At 38.3% G+C, this 19,146-nt stretch overlaps 1 protein-coding gene across 9 annotated transcripts in view; it reads right to left on the bottom strand.

Annotated features, from left to right (window-relative positions):
• Positions 1-16,452: 16,452 nt before the first annotated feature.
• gria2b (glutamate receptor, ionotropic, AMPA 2b) overlaps positions 16,453-19,146 on the bottom strand; it is a 60,907-nt gene continuing 58,213 nt past the window's right edge. For 2 of the 9 annotated variants that reach the window (XR_002918048.2, XM_024262566.2), the window contains 2 exons: positions 19,121-19,146; positions 16,453-18,423 (listed from right to left, as the gene is read on the bottom strand). The exon at positions 19,121-19,146 is cut by the window's right edge and continues 109 nt beyond it. Coding sequence is in view for 6 of the 9 variants with exons in the window: in XM_024262566.2 (XP_024118334.1) it covers positions 18,397-18,423; positions 19,121-19,146 (53 nt within the window). In the remaining 3 variants the exon portion in view is untranslated. Of the gene's footprint in view, positions 18,473-19,006 lie in introns of those variants that run through there. The other 7 variants (XM_024262561.2, XM_024262560.2, XM_024262564.2 and 4 more) reach the window with 5 other exon arrangements.

Here is a 19,146-nt window from a genome sequence, read left to right as displayed (position 1 = left end):
TGGTGGTAAGACTTGTCCAAAACCTTTGAACATTTCTGTGAAACTTTTTTAGTTGTGATCAGATGATTGCGTCTTCTTGTCCCTGCAGCAGCTTCTTTTTCTAAGTTTCTCTTTGCTATTTTTCTCAGGCGGTTTAGACCTTCAGGTGTAACATATGATGCAGGAAATCTGAAGTTCATCACACTATTTCATTAAAGAGTTCTTAACCTGCAGCACACTAAATTCTGTAAGTATGCTTAAGGGCTGACTCCAGGCTGTATTTCCTTTTTGTTCCAGTGGGATAAAATCACTGTGAAAGTCCCTTTTGCACCCAGAATGGACTGGTGCAAGAGATTTACTGGAAGTTTGCAAAGAACATTTACGTTTTGCAAAGAGGATCACATACTCATATCATATCAGAATATTCTTGAGACACCTGAATAACATGTTTAGGACATGAGAGAAGATAGGCTCAGAGACAGATTATTTGGTTAAGAACAGTCTTCTTGTCCTTCCATCATTTGCTTTGTCTTCCACAGATGAACTAACTGCGTTTTAAAATTAAAAAAATATTTAAAGTCAATTAATAATACATGTTTGTATGTTGTGAAAATTGGCCTAAATGATGGAAATCCATAGGACTGATCAGACTGGCTCCACTGGATCCAGCTTTGTAAAAAAGAACTTTTTTTTTGGCTGTTGGCGGGTTCTTGGTGTCACAACGGCATGACATGGAACCTGGACTACTGAGTTAATAAAGTTCTCCATTCCACCGATGAAATCACTGTCACAAACAATTCTCTGATTCCACTCTCAGCCACAGTCACAGCTGAGAGGGTGATTGCCATATTTATTAAGACACACCCATATCAACAAACTCATCATCACCAAACAAACAGGAAATAAGAACTAATTTCAAAATAAAAGATACACATAAAATGCAGGAAGTAACTGGTGTTTGGGATTACATTCCAACATATTAGACACAGGAATAGTTGTAAACTTCTTAAGCATTTCACTTGTTACCAAACCAGCCTGATGATAAAACAATCTGCTTTTTGATGCACTTTAACCACAGGAGATGTCAAAAAGGAATTAAAGCAGTCTAAATGGTTAAAGGAAACAGACAAACAAATTTCCTGATGTGTGATTTGACATATGAACTGTGACAGTTTTCTAAATTTGTGAGCTTGTGGCTGACAGGAGAAATCCTTCTTCAGGATCTCATTAGCTCCAGGGTTTTACCAGCTGCTGCTGTGAGTGATGAGAAGACTTTCCAAAAGAGATCAGTCTGATGCGAAGGTTTGATTCTGATGGAATCTTTTTCACTACAGTTGAAACATAAACACAATGTCCCACCTTTGTTATTTAGACTGGAACACAAACATGCCTCCTGTTGTTCATGCAAACACACACTCAGCTGCTGATTGCTGCCTCGTGGATAGTTTGCATTTCCATAGGCTACATAAATCAAGGAAAGGCAATGTGATGAAAAATTTAATCTTGGTGGTCTTGGGTGGACAAGGAAGATCCATCATCCTGGAGCAGACCCCCATTTCCCCTGACTCCAGTGGCAGTGCCAGCTCTGAGGCAGATGGTGTGTGTCTGAGAGCGAATTCCTCCCCAGGACACCAAATTAGACACATTTCTTTTTGTCTGCTTCAAATCTCTGCCTATCTGTTCATGCGTTTTCTCTTGCAATAAACAAAAATATATATATTTTTAGGAGGTTTTGTTAACTTGCTAATGCAGATAATTAACAGTAGCAATCAGTGTTTCTGATTAAAAGTGAACTGGAAGCTGTGGCGGATTGATTTTTTGCAGCCAAAGACACTTTTGCACAGATGGCAGCTCTCCACGTCACGCCCTAAACAGCTGCTCCACCATTTTTCCCTTCATCAGATGAGCTGTTTACCTTTTTCTATCAGAGCCATCATTATTTTGCAAGCTGGAAGTTCTCCCTCATATATCATTTATGAGGCTTCAGCTCTGTGCTGGATCTAAAATATTCTTTAAATATTGCAATTCCCATGTTGTTTTACATTTTTCTGTAAGCTGTTTTTTTTTTTTTTTTGGTTACATGTCATTGGTGAAGAAGTCCACCAGGTCTCTATCATCAGCATCTTTTAGGATAAATGTTGGATTGATGGAATGCCACTGAAATGACTTTGTATTTGGGGCTCAGCTGTTTGCCTTAAGGAGACAGATGAAACGGTCCTCCCCCAAATCCAAGGTCGCCAGTTGCATCTCCTGCATCTCAAGTCTTCATTTTAAAGCCTTTGGGTAAAATACTCAGTCCTTCATTGATCTATGCATCTCACTGACTTTTTTTAAATAAAAAGACAAAAAAGAACAGCACAGAATTCTTAGAGAAAACAATTCAGTTTCTAACAAAGTCTGCAACATAAGGAGGTGTAAAAATAGGCTATGCTTCATCCTTCACTGCTAGGCTTGGTACGATAACGAGGCACAGAAATAGCTGCTCTTTTAGCAGCTGTTGGAATCAGTTACATGCCTCCTCACTGAAGCAATATCTGGTATAAACATAAAGTAGGCTAAAATACCAGGCAATGTGTGGAAGACAGATCTATTTATAGATTTTGTGCCAATTAAAAGACTAAATTATATCATATTCACAGGTTGTTCTAAAATCAGAGTATTTTTTCCAGTTTTTTTTTTTTTCTCTTTCTGGTTAATGAGAGATTTCTAATTTAAATTGAAAGTAATGGTTGCACCCTTAGGGAAAAAGGAGGCTTAACTTTAATGTTCTAGGGTAAATAAAAAAAAGTCACATGATGCGTTTGTGGAAAACAACTTTGTGTGGGAGTAAAAACAATGGGACCATACAGCCTTTACAGCACATAAATAATCTCAAAGTCTCCACCAGCTGTGACTTGACTGACGAAGCTACTCAAATCAGAACAAAAACCCTGTGAAAACAGAAGAGCATTTGTTATTTTTTCAAAAACCAAAACTGAAGATGGCTATAAGCTGAAATGATTACAATTTACAGTCTTCATACGGGGTAAATGAGACACTATGATGCTGTCGATATCAAAAGCAATAGCAGCTGCACATCAATCTAAGAAAAGCAATGAGGTCATTTCCAAATAACTGAGAGGTCATCATTCTACAGACAGAAAGGTCTTTCTCTAGTGCAAAACAATCACAGCTGCATTTGGTCAGAACAAGAGAAGGTGAAACGTCAACCCAAAATCAGGCAGCGTAACATTCAGAAACGAGTTCAACTGCTGTCACCGTAATGTGTGTTTGATTTCAAATGTCACGAACATCTTCTAAAAAGAGTGACATTTGAAAATATGTATCTGAGCAAACAAAACAACAGTTGAGACATAAATCAAGCTTCCTCTGCATTAATCCTAATCAGTTGTTTGAAACCAAGGAACTGAAGTATTTGAGGTATTTCAAAACTGATATGTTTGGTCAACAAAACTGCAGAATTTAGTTCATAGTATTTTCCTGAATCAAAATTGTGTGACTTGAAATGACTTACTATGACTTATAGCAGAGTGAAAATGCTTTTATTCATAGATGTCATTTAGAAAAAGTACAGTTTAGTTTGCATTGGGTGTTAGCCACATCATTCAGTAGTCCAAGTGGTGGACTCAGCTTCAGGTATAGCTCCATATAACACTGAACAATAGTAATTATTTGTATGATGTGAAATATGGTAACTTCATCAAACAAAACCAAAGCACATCAGATACACAGAACAGGGCTGAACAGTGATCCAGTGGTTAGCGCTCTTGCCTCACAGCGAGAAGGCCCCGGTTCGACTCCCGGCTGGGACCTTTCTGTGTGGAGTTTGCATGTTCTCCCCGTGCATGCGTGGGTTTTCACCGGGGACTCCGGCTTCCTCCCACCGTCCAAAAACATGCTTCATAGGTTCATTGGTGACTCTAAATTGCCCCTAGGTGTGAATGTGAGAGTGGATGTGTGTGTGAATGAGGCCTTAAGATAGACTGGTGACCTGTCCAGGGTCACCCCACCTTCGCCCTTCAGTAGCCGGGTTAGGCTCCGGCACCCCCGCGACCCAGAAAGGGACGAAGCGGACAAGAAGATGGATGAATGAATACACAGAATAATTCCAGAATCAGAAGAGTTTGAATTAATATTCAATTCTGAACCTGACTCAAGTTGTGGATGACATCACAGTTATGCATGAAAGGAAGACATGAATGAAGCTGAGGCAAATGCAATGCAGAGGTTTTTTTTTTTTTTTCCATTTAGTGCTTTATTGAGACCTGAAACTTACCTGATTTTTTTTTTTTTATTTCTTTACATGAAATGTAAAACATGTCAAATTGTTTGACTTAAGCTTCTATCAACATGTACATGATAAATATTTGTTGGTGTTCTACTTCAAATGGGGGTTGTTTAATCCTTAAAAAACATATGATGAAGCCTTAGTTACATGCACTTGTTTGGGTTGTCCTGCACAGATTTGCACATTTTTCACATGCAGACAGCCTCTAGCAGAATTAAGTTGGTTGTCAGTGATGATCTGGGAAAGATCTGGAAATTCACTCATGAAACAGTGAGGATTTCTGCCAACAACATGCCTGAATACAAAAAAGCGCAAGCACAGGATAATCCCCATGTCAGAAACCCTGTGGCTTAGGTTTTTATGTGGACATACTTTTATAAATACCAACTGTTGTCATTTATTCATGTCATTGAAAAACTCTGTAAATATTGTTCTTTACTATGTACAAACATTTTTACACCTTGGTGTTTTCTTCAACAGTCCTTAGAAAGCAGTATTTTTTAAAATCTCTTCTTTATGAATAATGTCAGCTTTAAAAAAATGTATTATTCATTTCATTTTTATCTACTAAAAGGAAAAACACAGAGCAACCTTGAGTTGAAAGCTCAAACATGATGAAAACAAAAGAAAAAAAATGAAAATTGGACAGAAAGACGAAAAACTGAGATTGTCTGCTCCTTTTAACAAATTAATAAATAAACAGTAAGAAAGAAAAACAGAAAACATTCTGCCGATTTAGGATACAAAAGCGGAAGATTAGGAAAGAAGAACAAAAATTTACAATTACCAACAAAAACAAGAATGAAATGAATTCCATACCTCTGGGATGAGAAGTCTCGTTTGTACTAGATAGATTTGTAGTCATTGATTACACTATTGCTAATGTGGTTTTTAAAACTTAATATTGTTGTGGCGTTTTTAATTTCTGTGCTCAATATATTCCATTTATTAACTACACTGATACACATCACTCCTTTAGAAGTATTCTGTTTTTTGGTTTGATCAATATTTCATGCTTCTAGATAAAATTTGTCTTTTCATGTATCTTTTAATTAAATTAGGAAGTTTCATACCTGCTTTAATATTTTTTGTTAAATGAATGGAAGTCCAAGATTCTTTTCTTGAATTGCCTTGAAGATTACAGAGATATTCAAAATAACTAAGCGTAATGAATAAAAACAATTAGGATGAATTAAGAGAAAGACAGAAAGATAAATTTGAATCTGTTGATGTGCAGTTTTTCCCATTACTTACAATTAAATGCAACATTTTGTGAACATAATGAACTTTTTCCCTACTTGCACATGTGTCATCACCAGTTCAATATGTTGTGCAATTTCTGTAACATAAATCATATCCACAGTGCCACTGCTTCTTTTTTTCATTTTTCTTTTTTGTATTTTTTATCTCGGCACAAATAGTTTGCTCTCTTTTAAATATGTAAATTGTTCTAATTTTTTCCTATTTGCAATGCTGCAGTAACGCTGAAATTTCCCCATCATGGGACGAATAAAGGACTATCTTATCTTATCTTATCTTGTCTTAATTTTTTGAACCTAACATGAAAAAAAGAAAAGCTTTAAATGTTTTGCTTCCTAAAATGTTTACGGTAAGCCTATTGGTACATGTTCCAAGATATTGACTAACTGTGGCAACCCTATTAATCAAAGATTATTAATTAAAAAGCTATTTTAATTCATTTAAGACTGTTTTCTTTTGTGAGAGCCACCATTAATAACCAACCTGTGTACATTTAACAGGGCTGCATACAATCCTTAAGACGCTAACATGTGCAATCAAAAGCTTTCAGACTACTGGAGGGGGGAAATGTTCCAGTTAAAAAAATGTTAAATCCCCCAAAAACTACAATTCCCTGAGCCCCATGTTTGTTATCATTGGAAAGCGCCAAAAGTCTAAATACTAAATGTATGGATACTGAAGGGAGGTAATTCAGTAGTATGCAGTGATTGGGAGACATTTGGTTAAAAAAATGTTCTATACAGATGAAAAAGTTGCATTCAGTCAGAGTCAGTAGAATAGGTAAATCAAAAATTAAAATACCTAATACTTGCTTAAACATATTTATACACCAACACAAAAGCTTCTGTTATGATCAGAACCAACTGGAGAAGGACCAGAATCTAAAATGTTCATTGTCTTAGTTTGAATGTCAGTGCTATTAAGCAGAGCAGCTCTCTGCACCTTATTTGCATTGGTGACATTTTAGGGAAAAAAGCCACCTCAAATCTGCATGCACACCTTCGAGAGAACAACAAAACAACTGCTCGTTGTTGTGTGTTTCTATAGGAACCCTTTCCAGCTTGGTAAATTCGGGCATGTGATGCTCTTTCTGTCAGTTGCCTCCTCTTTTTAGATGATTCGCGAGCCACCCTGCTCACAGAACGAAGCAGCTGTATGTGTTATTCTCATGGGGGACTTAAAATGGTGGTATGCAAGCAGCCCCCTCCTTCCTGTGTGGAATTGTGCAGTACAGGGATGACACACTGTACTGGAACATGAGAAACTCAGCTAACACTGTTGCCATGACAACCCAGCCAGAGGATAAGTGTTTTACTGCATATTACACCACCCACCACCTTAGTTGGCTCAGAAATGTGTTGCTCCTCTCCTGCTCAGTGTGGCAGTGGTGAGGTGCGTTGGCAGCCAGGCAGTGTGCTGAGGTGGAGAGACTGCCTCTGATGGAAGAGGACCCTGCTTTGTGCTTCAGGCAGTCCAAAAAGGGAAACGCCAGGGAACTGGCTGCACACAACAGCTGAAATGCTCTATCTGCTGGTTTGAAAAGGTGTGCCTCAGCTCATGATACTGTCTCTTTAGCGCCAATTTGGATACAAAAAAGAGAGGAAACCGATGTAGTTAAAAGTCTCTGGAAACATTTGAGACTTTGTGTCCTTAAGCTTTTTCTGATGACATGCAAAAGACATTCTTCACACTAAAGAAGGGGTCCCCAAACTACAGGCCATAGCCGGCTGTCCTCCACATTTGGCCCCAAACACTATCAGAGAAACGTTTTTTTTTTTTTTTTTTTTCTCAACGTTACCGATAGACTTTTTATTCCACCCTTCTGCAGTCTGAACTATGATGGGAGAGGATAGACTATTAATTGGTTTCCCTTTTAAAATGTTTTAGTATTTTTTTTTTTTTCTGTGAAGATTACAGAAATGAAAATTTGCGTATGTGTGGCTTTCTGGAAAACCATAAATGTTTAAGTTTAGGCTGTGACTGTTACACTTTTTCTGTTAGTCTATAAACTGACCCTGGCCCCCCATCAAAGAAAGAAACGATTATGTGACCCTCACAAGAAAACGTTTGGGGACCCCTGCTCTAAAGCATCAATAGACTTTACTGTTGTCATATTTCATCTCTCCTAATCCTACCTTTTGACTTTTCCCTTTAGAGCAGGGCTGTCAACCTGAAATCGCACAGGGGACCAGCACCCAAAGAACACAGTAGATCGCGGGCTGAACAGGTTAAACAGTAATTAAACACACTAAAACTACATTTTCAAAACCTTAAAAACGTAGCTTTTTGACATTACTATGAATAACAACAGGCAGGAATATTATTCCAGAATAAATCAACTTTAACCTTAATTAACTTTCAATATTTTACTCTTCGTAAAATATGTTTTGTCAAAATTATACTAGTTCAAAATAAGCACAAGATAACATCGGGCCATTATCAACAGTAAAATGATCTGAGGGCTGGATAGAATTGCCCAGAGGGCCGGATCCGGCCCCCGGGCCTTCGTCTAACCTCATCTTCTTCATCCTCTACTCTAACACCAGATACCTCATGAGTGTGAAATCATACCTTATATTATATTACAAAAGGATTTATTTTAAGCTAAGCATCCTTAGACGCAGGCTGTATTTTGGGCTGATGTCAATCAGACATATAAAGTCATTGCAATGTCTCAGAGAAAGTGTTTGCTCATGGGCAAGATGACAGCGGCCATGTGTTTGTGAGTGATCCATAATCGTGGGGTCAATGATCAAACAGTAATTTCATGATGTTTTTAGCTGATCAAGTGTTGGCCTGTTCCTTGTATCTTTTTCTGCAGTCATGGTTTCACACAGCTGAGTGTGTGAAATGTGTTCTCCCCACATGACCCATCCTGGGGGGAGTGGTGAGCCACAGTCACAGGTTTCAGGTAGACAGACTGTTCCAATCCAGGGACATTTTATCAGAACAGAACATGACATGCTTCACACCGCTGTCTGGGCTCAGCCCCTGAGGTCTGTGAACACTCAGTGGGACGGGGTCTCTGCACTGCCAGCAAGGACATCGGCACATCTGATGGGTTAAAAACACCATTGGAATATTTTTGGGTTTTCTATTCAGTCAAGCTTTTGTTCAGCACTTTATGTTCATTATTTTGTTTTATTGTTCAAGAATAAAATCACAGTAAAAAAAGGAAGAATTCAACACAGAACATTCATGTTTTTAATCTATACCACTTTATTATAAAGAGATAAAGTTGTTCAATGTGGTTCAAAGAAATCCTTCACACATTTTTTTTCACCCACCTTGTTTTTCTATCTTTTGCTGTATATATCTTTATCCCTTCTTTTTTCGATGTCTATATATATATATATGTATATATATTTATCTTATTATATTCTTTTTTTCTTTTTTGCATAGCACAGGTCACTGAACCAAATTCCTTGTATATATCCTGTACTTGGCCAATAAAGCAGATTCTGATTATGTTGAAAAGCTCAGTTTTTAACGTTCTAGAAATTTAGTTTTAGAGTGTTCAATAAATGTTTATCCTGTTCGGTCCGTGACCTAAGGTGTGTTTTGGATTTTGTCCCCTGTGCGTTTTCAGCTTGACACTCCTGCATTAGGATAATGTTTGCTCCCTGAATTTGATTCATGAATCTAGCCAGATTTTGAGTGGTTTTTTGCTGCACGCGTTTGGTATTTCAGGCACCTGAACCCTCATTCCTTTAGCATGTCAAACTTTAAAATGAAATGTTTTCTTGTGATCACCTGGTTAAAGGACTAGTAATGGGGTTGTGGGTCTTTTTCGGTGTTAACTGTATTTCGCCTTATATTTACCATTTCCAAATGTTTTGGTGTGTTTTGAGCAAGAAATATTGAAATAAAACGGCATTTTTGTGGCCAAATATGCAAATTTCCTCTTCCGGGGAAAAGCTCCGTTTTGGTCACGTGATGCGTGTGACGTCAGAGGGGTCAACATAGCAAGATGGCTTCTCCTTTGCGTGTCGGAGCTAGTGATGTCAGCGATATTTCAAGGTCCACAATTCTGTCTTCAGACTCAGATTGTAGAAACATTTGTTCTGAAAGTGACGCTGATTCAGAGGCGCCGGGTGTTTGTGGTTTGAGGACTGTAAAGCCCTATCAATTTGAGTCGGCAGCGTGGAAAGTAAGAGCTCACAATCTGGCAATGACACTGACAGTGACACTGATTCAGAGGCGCCGGCAGAGCCGGCAGCGCGTAAAGTAAGAGCTCACAATGGCAATGACACTGACAGTGACGCTGAGAGTGCTGATGAAAACGACGATGTTCCTCAGTTAGAAGGACGGGCTGGCTTATTTACAGATCGGTTTTAAAAACAAAGAAATTCTGAACCTTTTGGCGACTCGAAATCAAATTATCATCAATGAAGCTGACTATCCGGGTCGGTAATGCAGAGTTTCATGTGCAAAATAAAGAGCTTAGAGACATGTTTGCAGGACCGTCCGCCACTTTATTATTTATTTATTCACTTATTTAATCACTTTATTCACATACCCAGAAGCTCTTTCACCACCTTACTGCACGTCTCTGACGTGCGCAGAAAAAAAAGGAGAATGTAAACAGTGCTCCGTACGCCCCGTTCTCCACATGAATCGTCCCGTTTCAACACACAACAACAACAGGGGATGACAACAGTCTGTCACGTTAGCTAAGTACACTGAAAATTCCGAAAACGATTCCTCTTCAGATGAAAGCATCACACAGAAATAAATGAGATCTGATCTTTCACGGAGGAAGAAATGACTGGTGGACCGCTGCGAGTGTCGATGGTTTTATCAACGGATCTGCAGAGATCCTGCAAGCCACCATCAATGATTAATAAACTGCAAATCAAACAAAGAAACTTCCAAACATGTGCAATGTTTTAAACATTCAGTTTACCTGTTGAAATCAGAAGCTTTTCACAGTTTAGTCGGTCTGGTTCTGCTCACAGAGTTCATTCACAATAGGCTCATTTTGATTGTAAATCTCGTAAATTTACGACTTTAAAAATCATAATTTTATTTTTTTTTTTTGTGGCCCTAATACTCCGTCGTACTATAACACCGATGTTTATAGAATTTAACTTTGCCACAGCGCACACACATACATGTATCTGCAGACACCCTGGGTCCGCCTGCATTCTGCTGCTGGCACTGTCTCACCCACATGACGTCAACGCGTCACGTGACCCAAATCGAGCCGTTTCTGAAGCAGGGCGAAATGCGAGTGTGATTTGTTGTTGATTTTGTCAAATTTTACAAAAACCTGCGTTTGTCAACGTAATTATTTGTTATTTTTGATACATTAGAACATATGGAATATATCTGGATACTTATTTTGCTTTGTCCCAGCCCATTACTAACCCTTTAAAATCCTTCTAAAAGAGTTACCATCATTTTGCAAAGATCAAATAATTGGACTTTCTCAAGTTTGAATATGTCTTTTTTATGTGTTTTTCAACAGGAACCAGAAGACAATGCTATAAAAACTAGGATTGGATGGATTGGATTAAAATAAAAAAGTTTAATCATTGAATGTCTTCAACAATGGTTAAATAATGTTTTTACAATGTTGCCAAGACTAAATAGACTTAATGCAAATGTTTGGGCTTGTTCAAAAATATTTGTTCATATAGTAACAAAGCCCCTAAACAACTGAGAACGCTTTGTTAGTCCTCACCAGCCATAATTCACAGAAAATATTTGAGCTGGCAATGCACGTGTCCAGTTGCTGAGTTACCTGATCCGTCTCGGCACCAGATGGTGAGCATCTCCAGTGTTATTCCCAAGAGTTCAGGCTAATTTCTGCAGCTGGATGAGAGATAACTGCTGTCAGCGTATGGGGCAGGGATGTGTGAAATGGATCCAGATCAGTGAGTCAATCTCTTTCTTCTGTCATATTTGAACTGGTCAGGTCATTTGATTGCTTATCTTGTTTTGAGTGCCATGTGTTAAGCACATGTACAGCATAAATAATTCAAAGTACCTAATAACCTCATGCACAACATGTATGGATTCATGTGTACAATTGAGAGGGAACAAAAAGCACACACAATTGCTAATTGTGCAAAAATGATTCTCAGTGGATTTATTAGGTTTTGCTCATATGGTTTTCTAAGATTAATGTGAATTATTGTCAAATCATCCACAAGCTCCAGTCACATTGTTGAGCACACTTGAAGGCAGACCCTCCTTCATAAACTCTTCTGCATGATTTAAAGGAGAATTTGGAACAAAACTTGACAGACATGACAAACAAAAAGGGCTCTGTTAAATGACTATTTCCTAAATCATGAATAAAAGGTCCGCTCACACAGAGTCACGACTGCGTTGCCCTTCTGACCCAATGCTACCCTGCACTCAGAATGTTCACAATGACTGGAGTTCAAACACAAGTGTCACAAGTGTCACACGTATGGAGCTAAATCAGGGCCAATATTATTTAAAACCCAAATAAATGAAATTGAAAAAAATCTATGGCTGTATTTAACTCAACAAGAGGCGCTTTGAATGGACTAGAACAGGGTTTTGGACGCACGGTTTATACACGATAAGACTTTTTACACCCGTCTTGGGACAACTTCAGACTATGAGAGTACAGACTAAACAGATATTTTCTGATAGTAATTATTACAGTTCTCAGAGTCAGTGAAGTTCCCACCCTCATCAATTTTGATTGGTCCACGTGTTAGCCCCGTGCCGACGTGTCACAATGGAGTCAAAAGTTTTGTAACTGAAACTTTCAGATTCGTAAACAAAAAGAAAAAAGAGTTGAAAGTGAAAGAAAGATTTGAAACTGAAAATTAGTTCTGAAATTTACATTTTTAAACCTAAAAAAAAGAACATTTGAAACTGAAATTAATTAAGTTTATTTTTGAATAGGAAAAAGTTTTGGACGTTAATATTTTTTTTGACCAAGCAACAATATTTTTTCAATTTCATTTATTTGGGTTTCAAATAATATTGGCTCCGATTTACCTCCATAGTAACACAGTTGATAATTGTTGTTTCAATATTTACAGAAACAATACAAGGAACTGCTTGTTATGAGGTAGAGCAGCCAACAATTATTTTATTCGTCGACTTATCACCGATTTTAATCAACTAATCGGATCACACTTAAAGATAATGTAAAATGCACATCTTCACCATTATTTGCATTAACTTAATGTGTTTAAGCTATATACAAACTAAAAATAAAGACGATAGTTTATTAGTGAATCTTTAGTGAATCCTGCAGCTTAAAACTAGACTTAAATCAAATGAGGTCAGCATCTTAAACCAAGGAACTATTTTTCACTAAAGATAAAGTTTTGGTCTCACTGACTCAAATATAGCTAAAGTGCATTTTGTGGTGCTGAGCGCTCACTACTCTTTTCAACTTCACTATAATGTGACTCTAACGAATTCCAAACAGTACGATGCTCTTGCTCGTGGCAGGGAAGTGATTATTCATGTCTGCAGAAAGACTTGATCTCTTCAGAGAGCAGATGTTCCTTCAGCAGAGACATTTCACTCTGATGGTTGCAGGAATGCACAGAAAAGATTTAGCTAAGAAGTTTGCTCTCTGTTTGCGCAGTTAGCTTAGCTAGACTATGATCCTTCCTCAGCATTAACATACTCAGTCACAACATGCTTCCTCTTCAGGTGTTCGTGCATCGCAGTGCTGCCATGGAACATAAGTTCTGCCTTAAAGGTACAACATTGGACATTTTTGTCTTTCATTTTATTTTATTTTTTATGTTTTTCACTTTCAAGCTATGTTGTTGTGTTGTTATGATACCTGAGTCTTCCTGTGACATCACCACTGACCTGGGTTAGAATTTCTGCGCGTGTATCAAAGACAATGGCAGACGCGGCATTAGAAAGCGTGCATCATAGTTTGGAGATAAAAAAAAAAACAAAAAGAAAAAACAACAACTGATCAACTATTAAATTATTAGTCGACTATTTTAATAGTTGACACAGTTGTGACTAATCGGCAGATCATGGCAGCCCTTTTACGAGGATAGCACCTGAGGGTAAACACAGGCAGTTTATCTTACACTTTCTTATCTGTGTTACACAGCAGCAGGTTTTGCTTAACAAGCCAGCACTTTGGAGATTCATGTTTCAACATATCAGGAAACCATGCAAAATTCTGACTTCTCCAGATCCACCAAACTGTATTGTGAACCACCTCTAGCCACATACTAACACAACTGGTTGAACAGAAAGATTGATAAACCTTGGGGTTGTAAGGCCATTTTCAACAGAGCCATTGTCATGGTTCAACCTGCTGCGTCTCCCTTTAACCACCAGAGGGAGCGCTCACCTGAGTTCTGAACTCTTCACCTGCCCTCACCTGGAGTAATCTTCATCTGCTGTTTCCCATCACCTCATCACTGCCATAGTATTTAGTCTGGCTTCTCACCACAGCTCACTGCGAAGTCTTGTTTGCCCTGCATACAGTCCAAGCGTTTTCTCCTATGCCTGTCTCCTTGTGTTTTGACTCCTGCCTGAATCCTCGACTCTCTGCCTGGCCCCTGTGTTTTGACCTCAGCCTGTTTTCTGACCACACCTTGCCTTGTCCTGTGTCTTCATTAAAACCTCTCATTTGCACATGGATCCACACGTCTCCGCCTCTTCGTCACAGCCATTTTGCAACCTGTTTTTTTTTTTTCTCCAGCCTGATCATCTGAATCTGACATGACCAAACTCTGGCTCTTCAGAAAATGGGCAAGTAGGTGGGACACACAAGCATGTTAGCTGGGGAAACCAGCTCAGTCAGACCATCCTAAAGCTGAAGACTTGATAATCCCTATGTCAGTTTAAAAGACATCAGTTGGAACATGTGTGTCATTTTTCACTTCAAATATAAAGTGGTTAAATTCCTCCTATGACAATTTTTTTACAAAAAAAAAAGTTATCTGTAGTGATTTAATTATGAAGTTTTTAAACCAAAATTCAACAAACTAAATGTCTTAAAAAAACATTTTTCATGTTAAGCTGTTTCAAAAATCTCCTCTGAGTGGGCGTGGCTATTAGTGCTGAGCTGAGTAGCTCCGCCCCTGATCCCCCCCTGTCTGATTATGATAGCTCTGTGTCTCGCTAGTGTAAATCTTCACCGTTGCTAAATTAAAATCAATATGGGAATGCCCCACTCGGATGAGTTGGACAGTGGGGAGGGGTGAGACGCCCACGAGGTTTGCCGTGGCCATGCCTCCGGCAGCAAGGAGGGGAGGAGGACTGGTACTCCAGCTGCAGCGTGAGGCCAGCCTCGCTACGCTAACCTTGCAGAAAAAAATCACCTTTATCATTTAGGCAGATCAGGGAGCTTGCGCATTGTCTCTTGGCCCCGGCCGTTGTGACATCACAACGGCTAATTAGTTCAAGCAAAGTGTCTTTGCAATAGTTTGATTGACGGCAATTTAAAAGGAGAAATACTAAAAAATGGAAAAATGAAATGATTTCTTACATTTGTTCTCTTTCATAAGAAAAATGCCACACGTACACATCAAAAAACTCGAAAAACATGATTTTCATCAGAGGGGAACTTCAAACCAATGAAATTTCGCAGTGGCTTAAATGCTTGGAGAGTCCCAAGAGTTATTTTCTCATGGGCAAAGACATAGTTAGGCACTGGTGAAAACTAAGACAAATCTGAAATAGGTCAATCATCTTCCTCTCCTGGTTGAATTATAAGTCTTGCATTGGAACCAAACCTTAAGGAGGGTATCACTGTGGGGCTATTGTGCATGCCTGGAGGCCATTTTATGCTTAAATATTACACATGTTGCCATGTCATGCTAAAGTGGGCCGGAACCCACAAGAGGGACAATGCATTATGGTCTGGGCAATAGGCAAACTGGTAGCTCTTTGCATGTCAGTTGTGTGTCCACTGCATTTCCATTGTGTCACAAAATATCACTTTAATGAGAAAGGTTGATCTATCTCATAAAGTTGATACTGTGTCTGTGCTGAGCTTGCACAAAAGGTTAAGAGCATCTAACTATATCAGAGTACTACTGATCAGGAATGCAACCAGACGCACGGGTTGGTATCGGGCTCACATTTGTAGCACAGTTCCAATTGCATGACACAACAAAACCACTGTATGGATCTTTAACCATCACCTTTAGGACTTCCACTGTAGGAAGGTAAAGTAGGGGTATAAATAAGATGGTGAGGCTTTTTCTTACTTCAATTTGAAATATGGCTGAAGAACAGAGGGTAGTATCTGCTGTAAGGGCAATCGTTGAAGTTGTGGTGAATATGACAGTTAAGACATCTACCAAAATTGACCATAGTGAAGAGAGCTATTGTGATGCCCTTTAGTTATAAAATATATTAAGCTGAAAACAAGATTTCTATTAAACGATTGTGTCATGCTGATGGGTACCAACTAGGAAAGCAGACTATTTAATGCTAACTAATGGATAAACTTGCATTTTAAGAAGGTCACTCAGGGATGATCCTTGACATATTTAGGTAGTGCACTCATGGTGTTGCAAGTGCCATGCATACTGCAGATGACCATGCTTTAAGACTCTTCCTCATCTAACCAACACATTTCCCATTGAGGAGCTTGAGGATTCATGGCCTGTGTTTTTCATTTTCAAAGTTGAAGTGATGGAAGAAGTCAGAAACCTTCGTGGTACCTGGATTCTATCAATGAACAATGCTTATAACTATGTTAACTATGTTTCTCAAGGCGATGCAATCTGTAGGGAATCATGAGGGAATGATAGATCTGGAGGTAAGCAGAAGAATCAGTGAGACATCAACAAACACGCAGGCTCAGGTGCATGCGTTGTCTTCTTAAATGATATTTCCCAGTATACTGCTTTGTTCTGAAAAAGACAAAGATCCCCATGGGCAACAGGGTAAATTTGTGTTAAACTGAAGCAAATAAGAGGTGATACTATATAAAAGACAGATGAAAACAAGAAATCAGCAACTTTTATTTAGAAAGGGTCCCAAAAATAAACAAGTTAGCACACATTCCAAATATAAAATGTCAGTGGAATAGCCTGAATATGCAATGAAAGTGATTGCATCTATGGTATACATTTCTACTGTTGATTTTAAAAACAGATATTATATTACTGTGTATGTCCCTGCTGACTGCAGAGGAATATTTCACACAGACTAACTCTCAGAGAGAAACAAAATCTTTTATAATCATAAGTGCAAACTGTATAACTGAGTTCATAACTTACAGTGAGACAGCTAAAAAAAAGAAAGAAAAAAAATCAAAATAAGAAGTTTTAATATTAAATGGAAGCAATGCCATTCTGAGAAGAGGATATACTTTTTTATATTTTAAATATTTGTATAAAATATATGCTAATATGTATATAATGTGTGTGTACATATATGTATGTGTATGCATGTATGTGTCTCACATTGTATTTCCAATTTCAAAGTGTTAAACTCACAACGTGAACATTAAAATGAAAATGCATGTTTGGCAGTAATCAAATAAACGTATGCAGTATTTCCGGCAACAGCATGCAACTGGTGCTACTTCATTGTCAGAGCAATGCAAAGAGCATGGTGAATGAAAAACAAAGCGATAAGTCTACTGTATTAGCACTGTCATAGCCACCAACTGTACATCTAGTTACAAAAGTTACAGAATGTATCAGAGTCATTTACATTCACTGAGATGACAGTGATTAATTATATTAAGACTATATTTATATCTACTGGCACTGAAATTTGGCACTCTTACTTATTTGGCATTTGAAACCATCATGTTACCCATAAGGATGTCACTTTTTGATGCCACTTTAAAATATATACTGCCATACTACGCTCCCATATTATTCAGTTCTTCATTCACTGCATGTAAACAGATTAGTTTCATTTTGAAAGCAGAGCGACATCTCTGTTCGTCACCAGAAGAACACAAACAGCAAAAGCACTGAAGCAAACAATGAGACCAAAGAATAAAGCAAAACTGCTGCACCAACTCCAACAAGAAAAACACCAAAGGTTTGATTCCAAATGTCAATTATTGACGTATAGTTCATATTGACACCAAATGTTAAAGAATAAAATATACAGGAATTAATAGGAATTAATTACATGGTTATAACATCTCACCCCAATATGCAATGTATTTGGTTTTGAAAATGTGGAACTAGAAGTTGTTTAGTATTTATTCTTCCTTTATACTCACACATTAAGATGTTTATATCCAACCATTATGTAAGCAAGTTTATTTAAAAGCTATTTTTGTGAAAATACATAAAAATACTTTTTTTCAATAAACGTTTTCTTAAGATTTTCTTAGAAAAAAAAAGACAATTCCACATCTTCATACAGATGAGATCAAGTGTGCTTGAAAATCCGGTTTGACGGTGGCGGTACAGACACGTTGCGTTTGTGACAACATCCATGCTCTTCGCAGGCTCACTCAACAGCTGATATGACTGAACCTCTGACTCTCACACGCAGTCTCAGCTGTCAGTCAAGCCCTTGCTTCTGTTTCGGTACGGTCCAAGCAGATCAGACAGGAAAGCATGGAGTCACCAGTTTACAAAACAAAAGCCTCCATTTTTCTCTTCCCAGGTGGAAGCCCTCCAGGATAAGAGGCGATTGCACATGGTAAAGACTAGAGACAAATTATTTGGGTCTTTGCAATCAACAAAGTGATGCCTCTATCTTACATCTTTCAAATTCACAAGACAGACCAACAAAGTGCCAGTATGAATGAGAGGGGGGCAAAAAAAAAGAAAAAGAAATTCTTCTGAAATCATTGTAAGGCACTCAGGAGTTTCTCGTTGATCAGGACAGATCCGTCAGGCTGACGTTCAGTCCCAAGTCAGGTCTCACGTAGGGGACAGCATGGACAGCTTTAGGAAACTCTGGAGTCATCACCCGACCATTCTCCCCAGTACTCCCTGTGACGGAAAGTCTTGCTTTATTCCTCATGGCATCCCCAAAGGTCATCTACAACAAACATACACACATCACGTGTACACCCAGACACAAGACAGCACCAACATGGTCACATTCGCACAAGGATCCATACACAAACAAGAAAGCAACATGTCAGCCAGTTCAGAGTCTCTCCACAGCTGAAAGCTTAAGAAAATTCAAAATGTTCACAATTTAAGAATGTAGATGAGAACCAAATATGATATCTATGGCAGCACAATACAAGATGCAAGTGGTCATGTAAAGGTTTCTGCATGGTCATTGCAAGCATTAGTTTTGAAATGCGTTACTTGGACAGAGGTATTAACAAGCATGGCCATCAACAGTCATACATGAAAATGGTTTCAAAAGGCAAGGAAACTTAAACGGACAAAGACAGTTTATGCTTCAAAAAAGGAGAATATGTCTCTCTCATTATCAAATCATAAATCACCAGTACATACGATCCTTTGGCCAACCTCTTCATTCACTAACACTGAAGGATGGAACGGATGGAGCCAAAAAAGCGTGCATTTGGGGGGAATTTATGAAAACCTCGTTCCCTACCCCCTAAATTTTTACACTTTCGATCCCATATACGTTGTAACCTTCCTTATAAGTTGCAAAATTCTGTGAATTCTGCGAGGAAGTTGGGTTAATATTCTGTGCATTCTTTGCCACCTTCATTCGTTTCGCCTCGGCTCGGG

Source organism: Oryzias melastigma, linkage group LG10, assembly GCF_002922805.2.
Source record: "Oryzias melastigma strain HK-1 linkage group LG10, ASM292280v2, whole genome shotgun sequence".
Classification (NCBI taxonomy): Eukaryota; Metazoa; Chordata; class Actinopteri; order Beloniformes; family Adrianichthyidae; genus Oryzias; species Oryzias melastigma.
The sequence above is the reverse complement of the archived record's forward strand: the minus strand, read 5'-3'. Positions and strand labels throughout refer to the sequence as shown.